This window comes from Lycorma delicatula, chromosome 1 (assembly GCF_047948215.1).
Source record: "Lycorma delicatula isolate Av1 chromosome 1, ASM4794821v1, whole genome shotgun sequence".
Taxonomy (NCBI): domain Eukaryota; kingdom Metazoa; phylum Arthropoda; class Insecta; order Hemiptera; family Fulgoridae; genus Lycorma; species Lycorma delicatula.
The window spans coordinates 283,839,992-283,861,668 of NC_134455.1; the positions used below are offsets into that span (position 1 = coordinate 283,839,992).

The 21,677-nt window shown below is 31.5% G+C and overlaps 1 protein-coding gene across 1 annotated transcript in view; it reads left to right on the forward strand.

The window, feature by feature from the left end:
* The window catches only part of LOC142332349 (voltage-gated inwardly rectifying potassium channel KCNH6-like), a 792,659-nt gene that overhangs the window by 309,528 nt on the left and 461,454 nt on the right, over window positions 1–21,677 (forward strand). Inside the window, exon 4 of the mRNA XM_075378757.1 lies at window positions 2,667–2,814. Within this exon, the coding sequence (XP_075234872.1) occupies window positions 2,667–2,814 (148 nt within the window). The remainder of the gene's footprint in view (window positions 1–2,666; window positions 2,815–21,677) is intronic.

Sequence of the window (21,677 nt, forward strand, 5' to 3'; positions counted from 1 at the left end):
ATATACTCGTACACAAGCTCTACGCAGTTGTTTATAAATATATGTTCGAAAATATAAGTTTTTATCATAAAATCTAAATATATGTATGATATAATCACGCTTAAAAATCTTGAAGTTCTGGGAAAATCTTCTTTAATAACACAAATGTTGAAAACGTATCATGACATAAATTAAAGTAAACTAATGCATCCAATAATGTTGGGAACACTTTTCTAAGTACATATGAAGAGATGTTTGCCTAATTGTGCTGAATATGCGCCGTAATTACACCTGAGTTCCCGGGTGTGCCAAAAATGAGGAGATATCAGAAAGAGATTAGAAAGACTGACTTTCTAAGAAAAAATTGTGATTACAGTCTGTCACATCACACGACAAAATAAACTAACTTTCGATGAAACATCATTTCAAAATACAAGGCGCATTTAGAAAGAAATAGGGAGAATTTATCAAATAAACGTATTCCTACAGAACTGCACAAAATTAGACACAAACAAGAAATGCAAAAGAAAATGAAAAAAAAATGTGTATAAAAACACAGTTCTACCAGAGTGGACCTTTTAGAGAAATATAACAGAAGACAATCAGGTTATCAGTAAACCAGGTCGATAAACAGTCTAATGAGTAAAACAATATTATTGAATAGGTTCATCAACAAAAGATACAAAATTGAAATTACAAACCTTTTACATAATTGAACAATAAGAAATTGCTGTAAAATTTGTTTTAACTATTACAAATCAGTTGAAATGGTATTTATCAAAGTACACTAAATAAATACAAAGCATCTTACATCTCTATTTTTTTTTTTTATTTTTACGAAGACAAAATATTATCACAGTTACAGATCATTGTCATAGTAGAGGTACTGTGTTTATTTCTTTTCGAATTACATGTAAATTTAACGTTACGATTAGCAAGAATGTTTGTAACAAATATTCTGTTTGTTACAACAAACATTGTCTGTTTGTAGTCATAGTTTTATCCATTATTACATGGCACAGGAGGAGGCTCAACCTTTTCAGATTCTTTTTAAATATAAAAGTTAAGAAATTACTGCTGATCTACAAAGTTATTTGAAAATTTAAACTTTTAAATTTTCAAATAATTTGTTTGACCTGATAGGTTTGACTTCATAAATCAATCCTTTTCTGAGAATTCATTTTCCGATTTTTGGTTTACCCAGCAACTGACTTATTTAATCCGTCCTATTTCGAATACATAGCGGCATTATTTTTTTTTAAAAAACACTGTTAAAGAAGCTCAGGATATGAAAAATCACGTTGCCTAATGAAAGTTTCAATCAGTAAAAACGTTGAAACCGCGGCCTTCATGATCCACTACATATTTTACTACTTATTATATAACAATTTAAAAATACCACTGTATTTCGAACCCAACATACTTTAACCCACGTTAAAAGTTTTTACCTCTTTTACTCGTAATTGATATCAAATATTATCGTCTCCCAAGCACTTTTCAGAATGTGAATTTATATCGGTTATTCTATTATCGTCAGGTTTCACTTCTCGTAAATTGGCTATGTGGTTAGATAAGGTTCGTCAATTAATTTTAGAGTACTAATAGTTCTTTAGTTAATGAAATAATGCAGTATTTAAAGTATATTTTTTTCATTATTATAAGATCAAAGTTCCTCTCTGTTATGTTTAGTAGATTCATCCTTACTTCAAGTTCTATGATAACCTTTCCAAGAAATGTTTATTAATTTTTACCAGGTTCATTTAAACTTGTAAAATAATTTCCTACATAAAAAACAAGTGAAAGTTCATGAACTGAACAAAGATGAACAAATAAATTTATATCTACAGAATTAATTTGGAAAGAATGTTCAGCATTCTCGTATTCGTTCATAGATAAAATATAGACTCCGATCACATTTGAAATATCCGTTAACAACTATCATTGTCAATATTTATGAATTCTCCATCCCATTCTCTCATCTCTTTCTAGAAAAAATGTTTTTGTAAATGGATTGCTGACTTACCAGTCAACTTGAAAATTTAGTAGATTTGAATATTTTAGAAGTCGTGATATTAAAATTAAGAAATAAGATACGTACTCCTTAATTATTGAATCATATTAATGATAAATATATTTTGAGTGTAATTTGTTTGTGTTGGAAGACAGTTTTATAATTTTCATGTTTTTGAAAATTATTCGGCATAAGGTTGATAATACTTCTAATTTACCCGATTGAGTAGCGTGTAGTTAACGTAAATTATTTTCCAATAATATCATAAATAACTTATGTTGCAGTTTTTCTTTGCTACTAATATTATAATTTTTTTATATCGTTTTATATTTAGGCTGAAAAAGTATTTTATTGATGAATTTTTAAAATGAAATATCTCTTACTTTTTCCTTTATCTCTGTATTGACTAGAAAGAACTTTATAGGAATAACTAAGACTCGTTATTCTTAAACATTTCAATCAAAATAATTATCCATAACGCATCGTAAAAATACAGTACAGTTTAGACCAGCGATAGAAAAGCGCGTGATTGACACCAAATAACACACGTACTTGAAAATATCATTATTATAGTGTTTCTAACATTAAATTTGTTACTGAAAAATATGTTTAAAAATACATATAGTTGTATTCAAAATAGTTTTATTTAAAAAAAAAAAAATTATTACTGTTGCAGTTGACAGAGCGCGCCAGTCATTCCGTCAGTCGCTACGAATGCCTCTGCGCGGTCGAGGTCTTCGTTTTACAGGTTACCTTACGCCACCTACAGCGGAAGAAGGTGATGAGGAAGATCAGAAGAAGTTACGGGACGCGACAACCCAAAGGTAATTTAATTTCCATACGTTGTACAGAAATAAGCTTCTTTATATAAGTTTTAATTATGTGATCAATGGTGAATGTAATTTTTTTTTAAATACTACAAGTGTGAAATTCTAATTTATTAATAATAGTTTATAAATAGTTCCTGTAAAAACGATTTCACTGCAGTTGACTATTACAATTAATCCTTGCATTAAAATATTCCTCTTTTAGAACATACGGTAATTACCTTATTAACTGCAATGTGGATGTAATAAACTTTAAATATTAATGGACGTTTAGTTGGTAAATGTCATCCGACGTCATGAATGGTTGAACAAAAATAATCGTCAATTTTCATTCACCATCGGTTTAATTTTGGTCTCTCCCTAAATGGATTCGTATTATCATACTACCAGCTCACATTAATTTTAATGTGAATGTTACGTGGACCCGATAATAGTAACTAGAGATTTTATCGACTGTTCCGGATGGCGTTATCAGTATTCAACGACAGCTGTACAGTTTGTTGTAACGTGGAGTGTAGAAAGGTTTGCTGTTCTGAATGTCATTTTATTTAACGTTATGATTTTGTGGCATACTTAATTACGTATATTGCAATAGTAACTATCAGTATGACATTCTTCAATAAATAGAGGAATTTTTTAAACCGATAACACTTGTTATCAGATTTTTCTTCTATTGTTTCGTAGGTAACATAACGGATTTCTTTATTTTAATATTGATTTTTGTTATTTAGCAACTCTTTTATAAATTTTCAATAAAAATTACATATTTACATGCTTTTATTAATAAATTTCTTTCATGCTAACTAATCTAAATATTTTAGAAAGTTTAAGAACATTTTCAGTTAAATTTATTTTTTATATTAGTAATAGTCATGTATACAAGAATAACTGAGAAGTTTAATGTAAAAAATTAATACTTTTTAGAAAAAGTAATCAGTTATATTTGTTTATTCAATCGAAAAAGGTATAATATATATATAACTCGAACAAGTGAAATTAATTAACAGTAAGTTCTGTGTGGTGTATATGTAATGCTAGTTGACAAGTAATGTCATGTACTTTCTCGGCGTTATTTTACGTTAAATGTCGAATCGATAAATATATCAGTATTTTCGGTTATTTCCAATGAAGTAATTAAGAAAATAATTGATTGTTAACTCTATCAGTGTGTTGTTTTATTACACTGGATTCATCTATTTATGTTTATTTCCGTTACTGTTTTATTACTATACAGCTTATTCATACATAAATACGTCTACTTCTTTCTAATTTGACAATGAAGAAATTCTTACAAACTATTTATTTTTTAAAGATTTCCATTTAACAATTACACAAACAACATGGAAGTATTTCTTTGGAGATGTTTATTAGAATAAATACTATTTTAACTATAAATAATACAAAAAATTTCAGGAATTCGTGTAAATTTATCAATCACTTTGAGATATTTATAAAAGATTATTTTCGCAAGGTTCCTTAATTGGAAATATTTTTTTGATGTTGCCTATCAAATAATGTTCCTTTAATACCTGAAATTTTAAAATTAATTGAAAATTTACAAAAATAAATTCATTTAGGGCTTACCTATTTGTTGCTAATGTTAAATTAAACAATTGGCAAAAATGGCTTGTCTCAGTACAACAAAGAAAAAGTGTAGAAAATTTATCCATATTTAGTAAGACTTATTAAGTTCAGTAAATCTTAAGGCTCAAGTCTCACGATACCTTATCTGTACCTCCGTGTATTATAATAATGGTGATAATAGTTACATAAAATAATAACTTAGCTTACTTTATTCGAATGTGAAATAAACAGCACATAATCACTTCAATACCTTCATTATCAATATTGCAGTCAAAATTAAAAATGAGAAGAAAGAAAAGAGTATTTATTTATAATAATAGTAGAAAAATTAATATCTGTTTTTTTATTTTTGAGATTTTAACAAAAGCTAGTTTGCGAAGAAAAATAAAGTACATGATTTTTTTAATCTTTAATAAATATGTAGCATATACGCATAGTACGCAAGTAGCAACATGTACGAATAGATTTTAAGTTTAAATAGACTCGTATTTATTTACAATTCGACTATAAAGAATTCCCAGAACGCTTGACGTTTTTCCAAAAGAATAAAATAGATTAAAGATAATTAAAGATAATATTCTGTTCTAGCATATGTTTTTTAGCAGCTAACAGAAATATATTCAGTAATAATAAAAGCTACTTTACAAAAACCTTTTCTACGACATTATTTTCTATACTAGCTAATGAGATAGATAAAATTCATCTTTGTTAAAAAATTTAAAACTCGTTGGAATATTCGTTTAGTTATTACCCATTATTTATTATAATATCCGTTATTTTATTGTGTTGTAGTATTTAGTAATTGCTTTGTTTTTACGACATTTTATATTTAAAATGTTATTAAAAACAGTGATCATTAGAAACGATCTTATTTTTTGAAAACAAGTTTCCAGTTCTGTTCTTCCAAACGTTTTAGATAAAAGCTGATGATTCGCTCTCTGCGAATAACGTTTTTATAAATTAAGAATCTATAAATTACCTTCCAAAAACCTTATAACACTGCTACATTTTAAAAATATATTGCAAATATACATTTTCGCAACGGCTAATACATCTACGGAATGTATTAGTTCTTTAAATGAAATTAAAAAAACATATTTTGAGGTTAATTATTATTTATTTCCACAACATATAAGTACAACACAACATATAAGTAGGATGGTTAGAAGGGCCTGTGCCCTTGATTTTCATTATGAATTAATTAAATACACAAATTTTAATTATAGAATAGACTATACTATACATAAATATATACTATATACATACTAATATTTATGTATATATACTGTACATAAATATTATATCCTACTTGAATTGAAAAGAGGATACACAATACACGTCACTACAATCTGTGTTGTGAGAAATAAGAAAATTACATGGTCACAGGACTTTTACTAGAATAAAGAAAATATAAATTAGATTTCTTTCTTAACAAGTAATAATATATACAAAATAACTTAATTTTCCCATTAGACTGGTTATCAGCCTGGTTTATTGAAAACAGATTGTCTTCTATTATATTTCTCTAGCAGCCCAATCCTGGTGGAACTGCCTTTTTATAAACAATTCTCTCATTGTCTGTCGCGTTTTCTGTTTATTTCTAATTTTATACAATTATCTAGGAATACGTTTCGTTTGGTAATTTCCACCTATATTTTTCTAAATGTGTCTTGTATTTGTAAGTGATGTTTCAACATAAGATTTTCTCATGTGGTCTGAAGTCAATTATAAATAATTGATAATTAATTAAGCCTGGATTAAAAATTGACTGAGTACATAACTAAATAAACTGAATTGAGGAAAGTATCATATTAAGATGTCTGTATTAAAAAAAAAATATTTAGTTTAAATACTTTAATAAAAGAAATAATACGGAAAAAAGAAATAATATTTTAATTATCAGTGAATTTTCAAAATTAAGTGAATAACAAAAACACATAAGAATTCTTATAATTTAGTTATATGATAATTCTACTCTAAAATTATCATAAACGATTTTATTTTTATGCAAAATAATTAAGTATGAGATATTTGTTTTACACTTAATTATTTCATAAACAGATTAATACCTTTGTAAAATACGGACAGATATTAAAGAATGTCAAAAATACTAAAATCCTTAAGCAGTTAATGTCATTATCATTAAAAAAAATATTAAGAAATAGGGGTCAGACAGATTGAAATTAAACAACCCATTTACTCATTAGTGAGAATGACCGATCCAAAATTTGAATAATCTTAAAGAATTATACATGTAGGCTGTATAAATTACTGGAACAGTCTTATTTAGTAACCGATGAATAACTTATGTAAAACTTATTTTTAAATCATTTTTTTAGATAAATTAAATCAAATTTATTTTTATATTATATGACAATCGTCCAATATTTTACTATTTCTATGGGTTTATTTATAAGAAGCTAATGAATGAATTTATTAATACAAAAAACTCTTACAGTCAAATATTTACAAGTAATAATAAAACTTACAATAAATACAAATCAAAATAAATAAAAAATACTTATTTTAGACCAGTAAATCTAAATATTTTACACTATGTTTGATAAATTTCTTTTCAATTTTTAGTTCGATTTCTTTCTTTAAATCAGTTGTCAAATTTAAATTATTGAACAAGTTAAAAATTTTAATTCGGTACAAAATAGGCTTAAATACTAGCTATTTTCAGTCCATTATAGGAACAGAAAATATATTTATTTATATCTAAGAAATTCTAAACTTTGCCGAGATATTTTAAGCCCCTTTATACTTTTAATTATAAAAAAATTGCAAAATGTTGAATAACTTTCCCGAAAGTAATATAATGAACTATTTAATAGACGATTTTCAGTTGAATATTAATATGTATAGTATACAAAATATATATTATATAAATATAGTAGCATGTAATGTGCTAATAGATAAATTTTTATATTTTACATAAATAGGTAATATTTTATAAATACGAAGCTACTAGAAAATATCTGAGAGGAATTCTTAAATATATATATATAAAATTGATTAGTGTTAAAAGTGCGCTAAAAGAAGATTTTTTTTGCAAATTATACGAACCACCATACACAACACTTATGTCCTCATGTCACCTCACCCTCAACATAACATTACTAAAACATTTTTTTTATTGTTTCAAAGCTTACAATTGATTACATTAGCATAAACCTTTAGTAAACTGGATCACATTCCATATCAGATGATTAGGAGTCCTCAGCGAAACTCCTCAAAACTACACACTAATATAGTAAAAACGTTTATGCCAAGACTATACAATTAGTAATTATGAATGACACTGAATAGCATTAGAACAACAGAAAGTGAAATAAGATGTCATACTAAGTAGAAGTAAAAAAAAAAAAAAAACTATGAACCAGCGTGAAGAAAAAAGAAAATTATATGTACCAAATTTGAGTTTAAGAGTCAAATAGATAATGCAAAATACTTATATCCAAGGTTACTATAGGTATACTTAGGTCTAGAACGTGCAGTTGGTTCATCCTTCTAATATCAGCCCCATTTTTTAGTTGGTTCACTGCCAAGCAATTTTTGTAGTAGTTATGAAGCTCCTATTTTGAATTGAGACGTTGTATTTCCTCCCACATGGACCGTAATCTTAAATAATTCTGGATCTCATTGTTCTTTGTAAACCTGTAAACCAAGGTGCCTCTGTTGTACACCTCGCAAGGTTATTCTGAAACAGATGTAAGAGGTTGGCATTGCTTCTGTACGGGGTGGCCGAGTTGATTCCATAGGTCCAGATAGGTTTTAGAACTGTTAAGTATATCAGCAACGTATTAGACAAGAAAGAACAAACGAGAACATTTGCTCTTCAACCAGAACATTTCCTTCAATTTTATCTCAAGTTGCAGTCTCTTCTATCTTATATGATCTTTCCACATTAGTCGACGACCGAGGTGTAGATCTATCTACATTCTTAGTTTGCAGAATTACTACGCCATCAATGTTAACCCGTGGGCAATGTGGAACTCTCCTAATTATGAATTTCAAATGGTTCGGTTTTGCTTGGTTAACGCGTATTCTTCATTTACTTACCATCTCTTGCTTAAATCAACTCAGATTGTAAGTTATATGATGCTATAGTTGGTGAGAAGGGAAGATGCTATAGCTATGAGAAGAGCCGTATCATCCGCAAAGGAAGTGACAGTAACCTCGTGTGCAGTCTGAAGTAAAGATGGGGTATAATACGGGCTCCATGACAGAGCCCCTGAGGAACTCCTGACCTGATTTCGAAGAAATTGGACAAGTTCTGGTTATAATTCACCTGAGAGAAATGTCCATCTAGGTAGCCGGTAGAATTAGGAAGTATGGTTGAGAAAGGCTTATCTTTAATTTGTACAAAAGGCTAGGGTGCCAAACCTCGTTAAAGTTCTGTTGGATGTCTAAGAAGATTGCCGAACAGTATCTTTTCTCTTCAAGGTATGGGAAAAATCCCACACAAAAGTTAAAATAAGTAATATATGTTCCAGTGAGGAAAATATTAACAGAATGCCTCAGAATACGTACAATTAATTTATATTTTCCTGCTTATATTTAAATATTTTTATTAAAAACATGTTTTTATTAAATACAGTTTCAGCAAACTTAATCTATTTACCGATGATACGTTAATTTACATGCAAGCAGACAGCAACTAAAGCAATCAGTAAGATTTATAAATACATAAAACACGAGCAAATGGTTAAAAATAATAAACTTTAATTAAATATAAGTAAAACGAAAATTAATGCAAAAAATAAATAAAAAGATTATGATGTAACATTAGTGGTAAGCAGTTTTATTATTGAATAAGTTTATATATAGAATACTTAAGCGTGATTATAGATAATAAATTTTATGAAGGTTATGTTTGAAAAAAGATGTTAAAATAGATTGTACGTAGAGTTAAATTTTGTAACCCTACTTAATTTTTTTTACAGAATTAGAAATGGATTGAATTTATCCACAGTAGATCATATTCTGGAATAGGTTCTCTCCGGTTGCTATTCATATCGTAATAATAATTTTGAATTTATTTTTGGATCTGTATTTTTCATCGTTAACTGAGGGAACTGATACTAATGAGGGAAGTAATCTTATTTCTGGTTATTTTCACATTCTAAACCTTTTAATCTCATACAAATCGTATAGAACAAGATGCCCAGTTCTTTCTGCAACGGAATATTTTAACCTACAGGCGAACAACACGCAATTTTAGTAACTGTCCTAAAACGTATTATTATACTTTTCTGTATTTTGTGCATTTCGTGGTAATATAATAAAAATTCAAACATGTCCATATTATAAGCAGTATTTTAGACTCCGATGAAACTAAATAAACATTTTTAACCCTGTCAGATTGAATTGTTTGTGTTTTCTTATTACAGGATTTTATCCGTTATTCGTTTGGAGCCGTGACAATCCTACCTGGATGGTTATTTTAAATGTATAATCGTTATATATATGCTATTTAAATCAACTTTGTGACGTTAGTAAAATTTTTGTTCTATTGTGGATAAATTTTGGGTTGTTAATTAATTATATATTTGTAAAATGTTTTGTTGTATTGTTAAACTTTTGATTTTTAGCAAAATCTATTTAGACACAATTACGGTGATCATCGGTGATGGTATGAGAAAGAGTGTTAGACCCTGCTATCTTAGCATACTTGGGTAAATAAAATAAATGGAAAGCTAATTATTCTGATCACATTAGAGATAATAAACATAAATTTTCTAGTACTGATATAACCCAGTTATTAGAAATAACTAATAAAAAATTTTAATTCCTTACTTTTGGTGATAAGGAAGCCGGAACTCGGAACCCTGTCAGGTTAGTGTAATGGTTAAACTCATCGCAAAATCTGTTGATTTTCGAAGCCGAGAGTTCTAAGGTACGAGTCCTTGTAAAGGCAGTTGCGTTTGTATGGATTTGAATACCATATTGTGGATACCGATGTTCTTTGGTGCCTGGGTTTCAATTAATCATACGTCTCAAATTATGATACCAAATAAAAGTTTTATTATCTCTCATATATTGTAATAATAGTAGGATACTATATTTTATATCAGTGTCTAAGATGGTTAACAAACTTCTGTATATTTTTAATGAATTTTCATTTACAAGTTCATACTTTCTGACAAACAAATCTATTTGAAATCACAAAACCTAGAGAAAATGAATTAATAATAAATGAAATTTTTCATGACTCTATATATATATGTATATATATATATACACGTTAATTTAAATAAAATTTAAAGAAAAAGCAGGTAAGTTATTTATTGTGTCTAAACGGAAGATGAAGTAACTGGATTACTGGATTCGTTTCAACTTGGACAAATCTTCAGTGCTACCTATTATATCTAGTAGAACAAGCACAAACAGATTTGGATGGTTTTAAAATTTTTTTTTTTTTTTTGGGTATTTTGCTGGAAAGTTGAATTCCAGTTTTATTAGTAATATACACTGGAAAGTTAGTGATCATACTCAAAAGTTTTTACTGATATGGGTTTCGTGCAAATAATATAACCAAACCTCCGGATATATAACCAAAAATTGATCGGCTGTCTTCTGCCTTTCGTTGAACATTTAAATTTCATAATTCTTTCTTGTTCTGACAGTTTCGCTTTATTGTATTTATCAAATTTAAACTTACGTAGAAGATAATTATAGATATTTGACTATATATATTGTTTTTTCCTTAACCTGTTTTGTATAAATACCGTTTCATATTTTGCAAAATTAGATATATCAGTTTATATAATAAAATACTCCTACGTCTCATTTTTTTTAAACAGAATAAAAATGTGAAATTATTAGTTGGGTAACATATAAGTTAGAGTTATAAAATTTATCTTTTCATTCAATAAACATGATAAACAATAAAGTTATTTTCAGTAGAATCAAACATTACTCTTTCTATATGTGAAGACTGACTACAAGAAAAATATACGTGAATCTCTTTCCAAATGTATGAACAATATTTTTAATCGATATCATGGACTCAAGTAATGTAATTTTATTTTTATGAAACTCCTAATGCTGGATTTGCAGTTATTTATATGTATTATTTCACATGTTATTTTACACCATCTAAGTTAAGATTGACCTTTTATTTTAAAATTTTCTTAATACGTACTTTTCAAAAAAGTGGTTAAAAAATGAAATATGTTTATGGTGAAAAATATTTTCGTAAAAGCTCTTTTGTTAAAAGATAGTAATTAATTTTTGAAGTCTGTGATTTAAACCATCTTATAAGCTTATAAGTGAGTAAAACAATTGAATAACAGAATATGGCATTCTTCGTATGCAAGAAAAATTGTAAAAGTGCTATTTTTAGGGAATTTAATTTTAAAAATAAGTAGCAAATATATTTATTTATAAAAAAACAAGGAATAATTTCGAGTGATAATTTTTTCCTAATTTTTTAATACAAAAACTTACAGTTTGAAGGTAAATATCTTTTAAATTACCAACTGCAAGCAAAACAAATTTGATTAATTTTTTTTCAGTTTTTATCTCCCTTTGAAAACATTTTTACGACCGAAAACTAATCTTCCCTTATCTACTAAATATCTTAATTTGTTTAAAGACCGAACAATGCACGTTAGAAGAACCGTATTCATACAATATCGAAAGCCCCCCATTTCCCCCCAAAAGCAGTTGTTTTCAAGAAAAGATAATTAAGTTACTGTTTAATTAAAATTAATGTTTGCTTCCAGTACATATATAAGCATCTGTCCTTTCTTCCCGATGGGATACAATTCGATTCTTTATACCCGATCACTTGTTAACAAGCGTTACGACCGAGTTTGTTAAAATAATCAGGAAAGTTGTTTCGATGTTACAGCTTTCAATATATAGCAACAGAAACTCGTGTTTTCTTATTTTTCTGGAAAATCCTACAAAAACTGGTTTTCATCTTCTTTTAAGTAATAAAGTAAGGTATATAAGAATATAGGAATATTATTAAATTATTTATAGATATTGATTTTAGCTTCCGTTTTTTGAATTCATTAACTAGAAATTTTTATCTTTTCATTTGTAATGTATTTTCTGCGAATATTGAATTAATATTTTTAGATTTTAATTAGGAAACCATGAATGGGTAAGAATAGCCTTGTTGACAAAATTAGCATTTTATTAAAATAATAGGAAAAGTAGATAAGTTACTAACAATTAATAAATGAAACATTTCCTAATTATACATTAATTTATGTAAGTATGGTCTTATTTATTTTGCCTGAAGGCCCAGTATTAGACTTATTATTAATTCGATTAAGTTTATGAAATTTTCATGCACGGTGGAAATTTAGGTTAGTTTATTTGCTCGCCAATAAAGTTATACTATTTCGTAAGTACTCATTGTTTTTAATCAGACTGTGTGAAAAGCCAATAGATTTTTGTTAAAATATCTAATTTTCTTAATCATTACCAAAAAACTCTTTAGCATTCATTATAATTTGTGACTTAAATTATGTATTGCTTGAAAAAAGATAAATATTACAGTCAATACAATATTGACTAATGCCCCATATTGTGTAATAGAATGTTTTGTGGAATTAATAATATTTCAGGCTTGCTATAAGCGTGGTATTGACTCGAACGTTTCACTTCACTTTTACCCACACTGCATTAATACTCGTACCTTTTTAGCTCCAGTTCACAGTCAGGGATGTAGAGGTAAGTAGTCAAAGACAACATACATGTAGATTTTCCGTGACATTATTTTAAAAATTTTGTATTTTTAATTTTTCATTGTTATTTTTTCTTTTTGAAATTTTATTTCCTCCCATCAGGTTGTAATCTGAAATTCCGATAGTTGATTTTATCTAGTGTCAATAGATGATATATAACACATTTTTACACAGGCTTTCAAATCAATTAAAAGTAATTAAACATTTAGCTTTATTTGAACAGAATTACGGAATATTACATAAAAGTTCTAGAAATTAGAACTAGTTCTAGATCTAGAAAGTTCTAGAATAGGAATTATCATTTTCCTAATCTGTGAGTAGGGTGAATAAATCCGAAGTTCTTATAATAGATCAGTTGTAAAATATATCTTTCCAGAGATACTTATAAATTCATTAAAACTGATCTGGGTTTTAAATATTCTATTTAATTAAAAACCAATATTACTCTTCTTTCTTACGTGAGAAAATTAGAATTGTTAGTAATTTAACTCTACATGTATTACATAAAACTATATAAATTAAAAATTAAGATTTGTCTGTGGTAAATTTTATTTTCTGTAGTAATAATAAACATGTCTAATAGTAAGTAATATATCCATGTTACGTTGGAGATAAATTCTTTATAATTCAAACAGGAAAAATTTGACTGTCTTTTTCTTGATGTTTTTAGTTTTTCTATGTAACAGTAATCGTTATCTACAAATTATTTTTTCTAATTACTCTTTTCATTCCTAATGGTATTTATTTTCTCATACTGACTTCCCGTTTTGTTATTTATTCTCTCTTTATAATTTTGAATGTGAAGTATCTTATTTGTAAGTTTAATATTTCGTGCTCCACCGGAAACTATTAAAGTGAGATTTATTTACGTTATTCATTTTTTCAAGTGCTTCATTTTACCTAATTTTTTGAATTCCATTTTGTGTTTCCTGCCTCTTATTCAGTGATATGATTTAATTTTTGTTGTGAAATTCGTCTGTTCTCTAGTAATCCTATACTTATCTATCAAGTATTTAGCTGCTTCTTCTTCTTTCTCAGAAAGAAGAAGAAGAAGCTTATGTGTATGTTTATTTTGCTGTTCCTTTCAGTTAAATATCATAAATAATTCCTATATGAATATCAATCCTTTAACACAATAATTTGATGTTTATACAAGCTAAAAATACATGCTTAAAAAATAAGTATAATGTAGTTTTTGTAACTGAGAATAATTTTATGAAAAATTTTCACGATAGTAACATAAAATTAATTTTTATTGCAACAATTATTAGTATTTTTTTTTAGTCAGTATTCTGCTTATGATCTTTAATTTACAAGCTCGGGAACGTTAGTAACTTTTTTAACGAAATTTTTATTATTTAAAAAACGCAGACTTTCTTTAATTAATCGATAAATATAAATCTATTTAATAATAACACAAATATTTTGAATTTAACACAAATTATCTTTAATTATAATAGCAAACTGAGACTCAACATATTTGTGAGTTATTGTTTGGAAAGCATTTGCGGTAACTATAATTAAAAACATAGTTTTAATTATTCCATATAAATATTTTTAATAATATTCATTTAAAAAGGAAAAAATCATTTCAGTCTCTGATAGTGATTATTATTAGTGAGAGATATTATTTACAATAATATGTAGTACTATCTACTATGACTAGCGTTTTTTCAAGTATGTTTTGGAAAGAAAGATTTTACACTGAATGTGTCTTCTGCGATTGGTTCCTGCTGTTGAAATTGAAGATTATTTGGTTGATTGTAAGAAAACCACTTAATTAGTGCAGTATATGAAGTAGTGCCAGTTAAGGGTTTGTTAATATGTCAACGATTAATGTTATAAAACTTTTTTTTAGACGCCTTTTAACTTCTAATAATAATATTGCTTTATAAATAAAGTAATAATGTCATTATTAGTAATGCAGTTAATTTAGTTTAATGATTCAATTCGTTGGGATTTCTCTGAAATTAGAGCGTCTAAATGTTTTCACTATTATTTCGATTTAACTTGCCTAATTTACAGGCAATGTGATTTTTACTCAATGTGAAGAGATACATTTGTATAAGTGATCCACGGACATTACAATCAAATGACTCATCTTGCTAGAATCAGCTTGCATGATCCAGACTCCCTTCTTAATGAAAGTTACCTCTTACAAAAGCCTGAGAATTTCTGCTTATCTACCGTGTCTTTTATGTATAATAATATTTCAAATATAATAAATCAACCTTTGCATATTATGACATATTTTCAACTAATATACATTTAAATCATTAATTAATACCGTCCACGTCTAAGTCCAGCAATATCGATTGTAAAAGTATTTAAATAATTAATTATATTTAATTGGTAATCCATAACTACACAGCATTTTTCAATAGGCATAGCTTTTAGAATTACCCTTTCATAAATATAATTGTCTAACAGTCAGTACAAAACAGCGCTTACGATTAAAAAAAACGTAAATGAAATGTTATAAAATCCGCCTCCTAACTAAATAACCAAAAGAAAATAAATACCTCTTTCTTCTTTTTTACTCCAGGGCGGCTTCGCCGTCCTGGAGTAGTTTTATCGTGGAGAAAATGATTTTCATATTGAAGGAAAAATTTAAACCACAATTTCTGTAAAATTTGTTTATTGATGTTCTATCCATTCGCCATAAATATTAATTAATTAAAAGTTATTTTGACTTATATACATGTTACTAGTGATATCGCATGGATATTGGATAAAGTCGCCGAACAATAAAAATAAAATAAAATAAAATACATAGTAAAATCAAATAAAATATTTTACAATACATTAAAGTAGAAAAAATACAAAGATTATTATCCCACATAGTTAATTAAGTAGTTTGAACACTATGTATTTTTCTGGTGATTTTCAGTTTGAATGAATAAATGTCTACATGAATCAACTCTTTAGCACGCCACATATAGCTGACCGTGACCAAAACAACTATTTTCAAACAGTAATTCAGCAGTGTTTAGGGATTGTCCTTGTGATTTGTTGATGGTCATTGCGTATGATTTCTTAAAGGGAATTGCAAACGTTTAAATTAAAATGGAAGATTAGTTGAAATTATGGGAATCCTTGGTATGAAAAAATTTTTTCCAGTGAGAAAAGTTGCTTCTCCGATGTTGCTTGGTAAATTTTTGATGTACAGTCGATTGCAAAGTTTTATCATTGCAAAGTTTCGGTGACTACAGATTCCGCAAGAGCATAACCGTAGTTACTATCTTTAGCTCCTGGTGTTGGCGGCATTTCAGTGGTAATGCATGAATTCAAAATCCCTGTTGGATACAGAACTAACTCATCTTGCTGAATATTTTTTTTCCTGACCCCTGAATCGGCCCTTCAGCTAAGCTTCGCACGATATAGGGGGTTTCCTTTTAACTCACACGACCCTTTCTACCTACCGACTGTAAGTCCGGTATGGCAGGTCGGGTCGCCGGTAGGATCTTTTTGTTTCCTTGCCAAATCTAATGAGGGTACACCGTTTCCGGCGTTCCCCACCGGTTCCGGGTATTTTCATATCTTGCCCACTCTAATGGGGTACACCATTTCTGGCTTCCCCCGTTGATTTCGAGTCTTTTCACATCTTCCTTGTTATTTTCTACATTTAAAAATGCCCACACAGCTTAGGGGATTCAGAGTCCTACTACTTCATTGTCACCGTCCATCCAGGCAAGCCTGAACGAACGGCAACTCCATAGGGAGCTGTCTTCTACCCCGTCGCCGACTGTATTACCCCAGTTGTATTCCCCAGTAATAAACTTGGAGACGGCTTCAAAATGCTCAAATCCCGACAGCATATATGTAATAATATTCTCCACGTTATAACTCCTGTTACATCTTCACACTTTTTCTTGTCCACTAACCATTTTGGACATGAAAATATGACATGCTTCGGGGTATCTAGGTGTCCACAATAAGGACAGTTCTCCTCGTCAACCTTTCTTCTCGCATGGAGATACGTCTTAAAACCGCCATGATCGGTCAGGAATTAGGTGAACCAGTAATTAAGCTCACTGAATATCCTCTCGATCTACTGTCCGACATCCCTTATCAAACGATAGGTCCATCGTCCCTCCGTTGATTTGTTCCACCTGTTCTGCCAGTTGGTCATCATATCATTAAACGCTCATCCTTGTTTACACCTCTACTGACTTTCATTCTCATTTCGGCCAGCTGTTGTACTGGTGAAACATCCACAATGACAAAAAGCGCCTCAGATATAACTGAAGAATGCGCAGTCGCGACCCTTAGAGCCATCCGTCTTTGGACATCTTGAAGGGCACGTCTGTTTCTGTCAATAGCCATGGCTCTCCCCCAGATAGGTACAGCTTATAGCAAAATTTGCTAGATGAACATACAAATGACTCTAAGACGCTCGAGAACCAGACGCATTCGCCAAAAGTTGACTGAGGTTTTTTACCATCAGCTCTGCCTTCGAACATGTCTCCCTCTCATGCACCGAGAAATTTCTTCTTTGGTCTAGCCAAATTCCTAAGTACTTAATCTGAGATTCACCTCAAATAGGATAACCCTGAACCTGTATGGTTATCTCCCAGATTCTCTTTCTTCCTGTCATGGGAATAAATCTAGTTTTTTCATGCAATAAGGTCAGCCCCTTATCATTCACCAATTAGCTATATCAATGGCGAAATTCGCTCTTGTAGCTACATCCTCCTCACGCCTCGCCGAGACCACAAGAGCGAATTCGTCGGCGAAGGCGATAGGTACAATTACATTAGGGTATTCTAACCTTAAGACTCCATCGTAGACCGAACATCAAAGAAGAGGGCCCAGGACAGAGTCCTGGACACCCCACAAGTGGCTTGGAATCTAATCTGCGTTCCCTCCACGCTATGTATTAGTTCCATGTCCTGAAAATATTTTTGCACCAACCGCCTTAGGTAATTTTGTATTGGTCTCTCTCGTAATGCTCGAAAAATTTCCTCCCACTGTAGGCAATTAAAAGCATTTTAGACGCCCAATAATACGACGGCAAGTATCTCCCTGGTGCGCCAAGTACCTGCTACGCCTTCATCTACTATTTTCATCACCTGGCTTGCTGCATCCGTAGTGGATCTACCTTTACGGAAGCCGTATATTTTATCACTCCTCTACTTTCTATGTTTAGTTTAAGCCTAACCTCCAGGATTCGCTCAAGAAGCTTGCATGCATTATTAATAAGACTAATCGGTCAGTATCCTCCTGAATAAATCTCAGCACCTGGTTTCTTAATAAAAACGACTCTTGCTTCTTTCCACGTAGGAGGTATATACTCGTCGAGCCGCATCCCTTCCGGTACCTTTTACACTAGTATTCTTATAATCTCGGCCGGCATGCCATCGGGTCCTGGGCTTTTCCTAATTTTCATCTTTCTATATGCCTCAATCAAGTCCTGCATTGTAAACAGCTCCATATCATACGCCCTTATCTCCTCTCTAGGGGAATCATCACACCCCGAAAATAGCGAAATCATCACCTCCCTCAGATCCCTGAGTATCCCGATACTCAGTCACTGCATTTTTAATTAACGCTTTATATATAATTCTAACCGTTACATAATTGCTTAGATCCATGTCCGTTTCAGGAGCATTCCTCCTTAACAAGCGTTGGTACACCCTTCGCATCTTCCATGCCTGCTTCCTGAGAGCCGATATCTCCAGTCCACCAATATGCATGCTTATTTTTCCTCAAAATACCAGATTTTTTACATTCCTGTTGAATTATTATAACCAACTCAGTTGGAGAAGTGATCCCGATCAGTCTAGCTTGTATGTGTTCCCCAAAAGGGAGATATGCTTTTCTGGAGACCATCATTCTAGGAGGAGTAATACTAACCACACCTGTCCTTGTTTTATACACTATATACAAATGATCAGAAAGACTCCAGGTTTCTAAGAATGACTAATTCACACAATCGTTAACTCTCTCCATTTCAACGAATTCCAGATCAATTACTGAATGAGAGGAGCCTCTTTGGAAGGTCTCCCCAGCTCCGTTAATGCATATTACACCCAACGCACTTATCCTGTCACTGAGGTGCCGGCTCCGAATACTGCTTGCTTCTCCAGAAAATTTGGGACTTTTGGAATTAGAATACCCAGCAATTAATATATTCTTTCATCTATGTTGAGCAGTTACCTCAGTGAGATCATCAAGGAAGACAATAAACTCAGCAATATCCGCATTAGGGAGTGATAGCATAAAAAAATGATAACATTGTCCAAATCAGCCCATACAAAGCCACATCTCGCTCCACTCATAACAATCGAACACCAGGCCCCGGAAGCCTATCACCGCCACCACGAAATGATCAACCAGCCACGCAGGTTTCGAGACCATTAATACATTCGGTTCTGACAATATTATAATGCCCAAATGTTCACATGCTGGGATCTCTGCTGAGAGATCCCAGCAGAGATCGCGTACTAGTCTACTTCTCCCTGTGTTGATCTGGAGAAATTTTATTTGGATGCCACACATCTCTCCGTCTTTTAGTCCTACTTACCACAAATCGCAAAACTATCAGATCCATCGCACTGCGCATGCTGGTGATCCGGCCTGCCGCAATTAAAAGATAAATTTGACCGGTCCACCCCTTTACACTCGGCTGAAACGTGTCCGATGGCCCAACATCGGAAAAATCTCGGTTCCCACTCTTTTAACTGGACACAGCAATTTACCCAACCAACACCCAATCTTTTTTCTGTTAGTTTTTTTGCTACTCGCATGTTAGTAATGATACTAGCATTTTTTGTCTGTCCAAACGCCGGACAAAAGGTTGTAATTGTGAACTCAGCTGTCGTTCCAACGACCTGCATGATGGCGTGATGTACCTCCTGTTCTGACGCATCTGCCTCGATGTCCTTTATATGCACGACAGCTTTACGACCGGCTTTCAAATGAAGATCTGCCGTTTTTGCTCTCAGCACACACTGAAATTCCTCCGGTTTATGTGCATCTTTAATCCTAATGCGCAGTTCCTCCTTAGGACCTTTTCTTACGGAAAAAAGTTCCTCTACTTCTTCTTCTGAGACAGTCTGTTTCATTAATTTCACCAAATCGGCGTAGGAGTTTTCATCAGACTTAACAATTACTGTCCTGCTGTCCTTCACAGCAGGCGTCATTTTCCTTTTGTCTTGCTTAAGAAGACGTTAAGCCTCTCTTCCCAGTTGGACGTAAAGTTTAATTTTACCTTCATTTCCTTTATGTAAGTAATACAATAACTTTATAATCGCTACCCCTAGTCTATCTCCAGTAATAGCCAATGTAACTGCTGTGGTTCTACTTTATCTTTCTAAGAGCAACCAGTGTATTACTTAAAGTCAACTCTTCACCATCTGAAGAAGAGTAAAAGTTCATGAAATTCCTTCTATTAACCTTGGGATTATCAATCCCCATAACCCTAGTCTCTTCTGTTGTTACCAAACCTGGTTTTTTAGACATTCCTTAACATAGATTCCGCTACAGTGACTTCCTCACACTATAGACTATTACATCATTCAAGAAAACAATACCATCCTCGGTCTTAGATAAATCATATATTGTCTAAATGCTCACCGTTAATTTAACCGGCCATCTCTTCATCGCTAGGTTAACCACTTCCTTGCCATTAAGGTGTCCATCCAACAAATTCTTAATCTCAATTTCCCTCAGTTTGAGTCACCTGAGTTATCGTTAAAAAGGATGCGGACACTTTTTACAATTCCTTAAGTCCATTATAAGTACCGACCAACTCTTTCTCATACTGGAATATATACTTAGATAGACCAGCACCCAAGTTCTGTTTTTTCCCCCTACATCCCTGGGCCGGACATCCACTCAAGTATACACGGCCCAGGGATGTGTCCTAGTGACTCTAGTGACACGGTGGGTGGGGGCCTCCCCACCCACCGGCTGTACGTCCGGCACGGCAGATCAGCCCCCTCGGTTCCGGATCTTTTCTTATTGCTGCCCGCCTCTAATCCTCCGCACGTAAGGGAAGGTCGGCTATGCCGTCCCCCCCCCCTCCCACACGCAGAGAACCGGGTCTCGGTCTTTACTCTTTTATGCCTGCCTTAAACCGGCGTGCCAGCTCCAGCAAGCACCGAAGCGCCCCCAGGAACCGACACCGCCGGCCGGGACTCGGTCTTTTCTTTATCCCTTTCAAGCAACCCCAGAAGTTCCCACCCCATCACCGGAACCCGCATACCTAAGCATACGGGCCCTCCGGGGTGGGACTGTCCTCCCTGCCCTATCTTCGCGCCTATCGTCTATGATGCCTCTCCTTTTCCTCTTTAGATTTGAGGACGGTGCTCGCAAAATTGGAAAACCAATCCCAGTTGTAATTGGATTGCATTAGCCAGCTAACCAGGTTGTCAGGTGTCAGGTTATTATGCCTTATTTCATGTCTGAGACCCTCCCATCTATAGCAGTTGAATACGGTGTGTTCCGCGTCGTCTTCTTCCTGCCATTCGGACACCTAGACGTCTGTCTTTTCCCGATTCTATAAAGGTATTTCCCGAACGACCCATATCCTGTCATCAACTGAGTGCTGTGGAAATTTAGTCC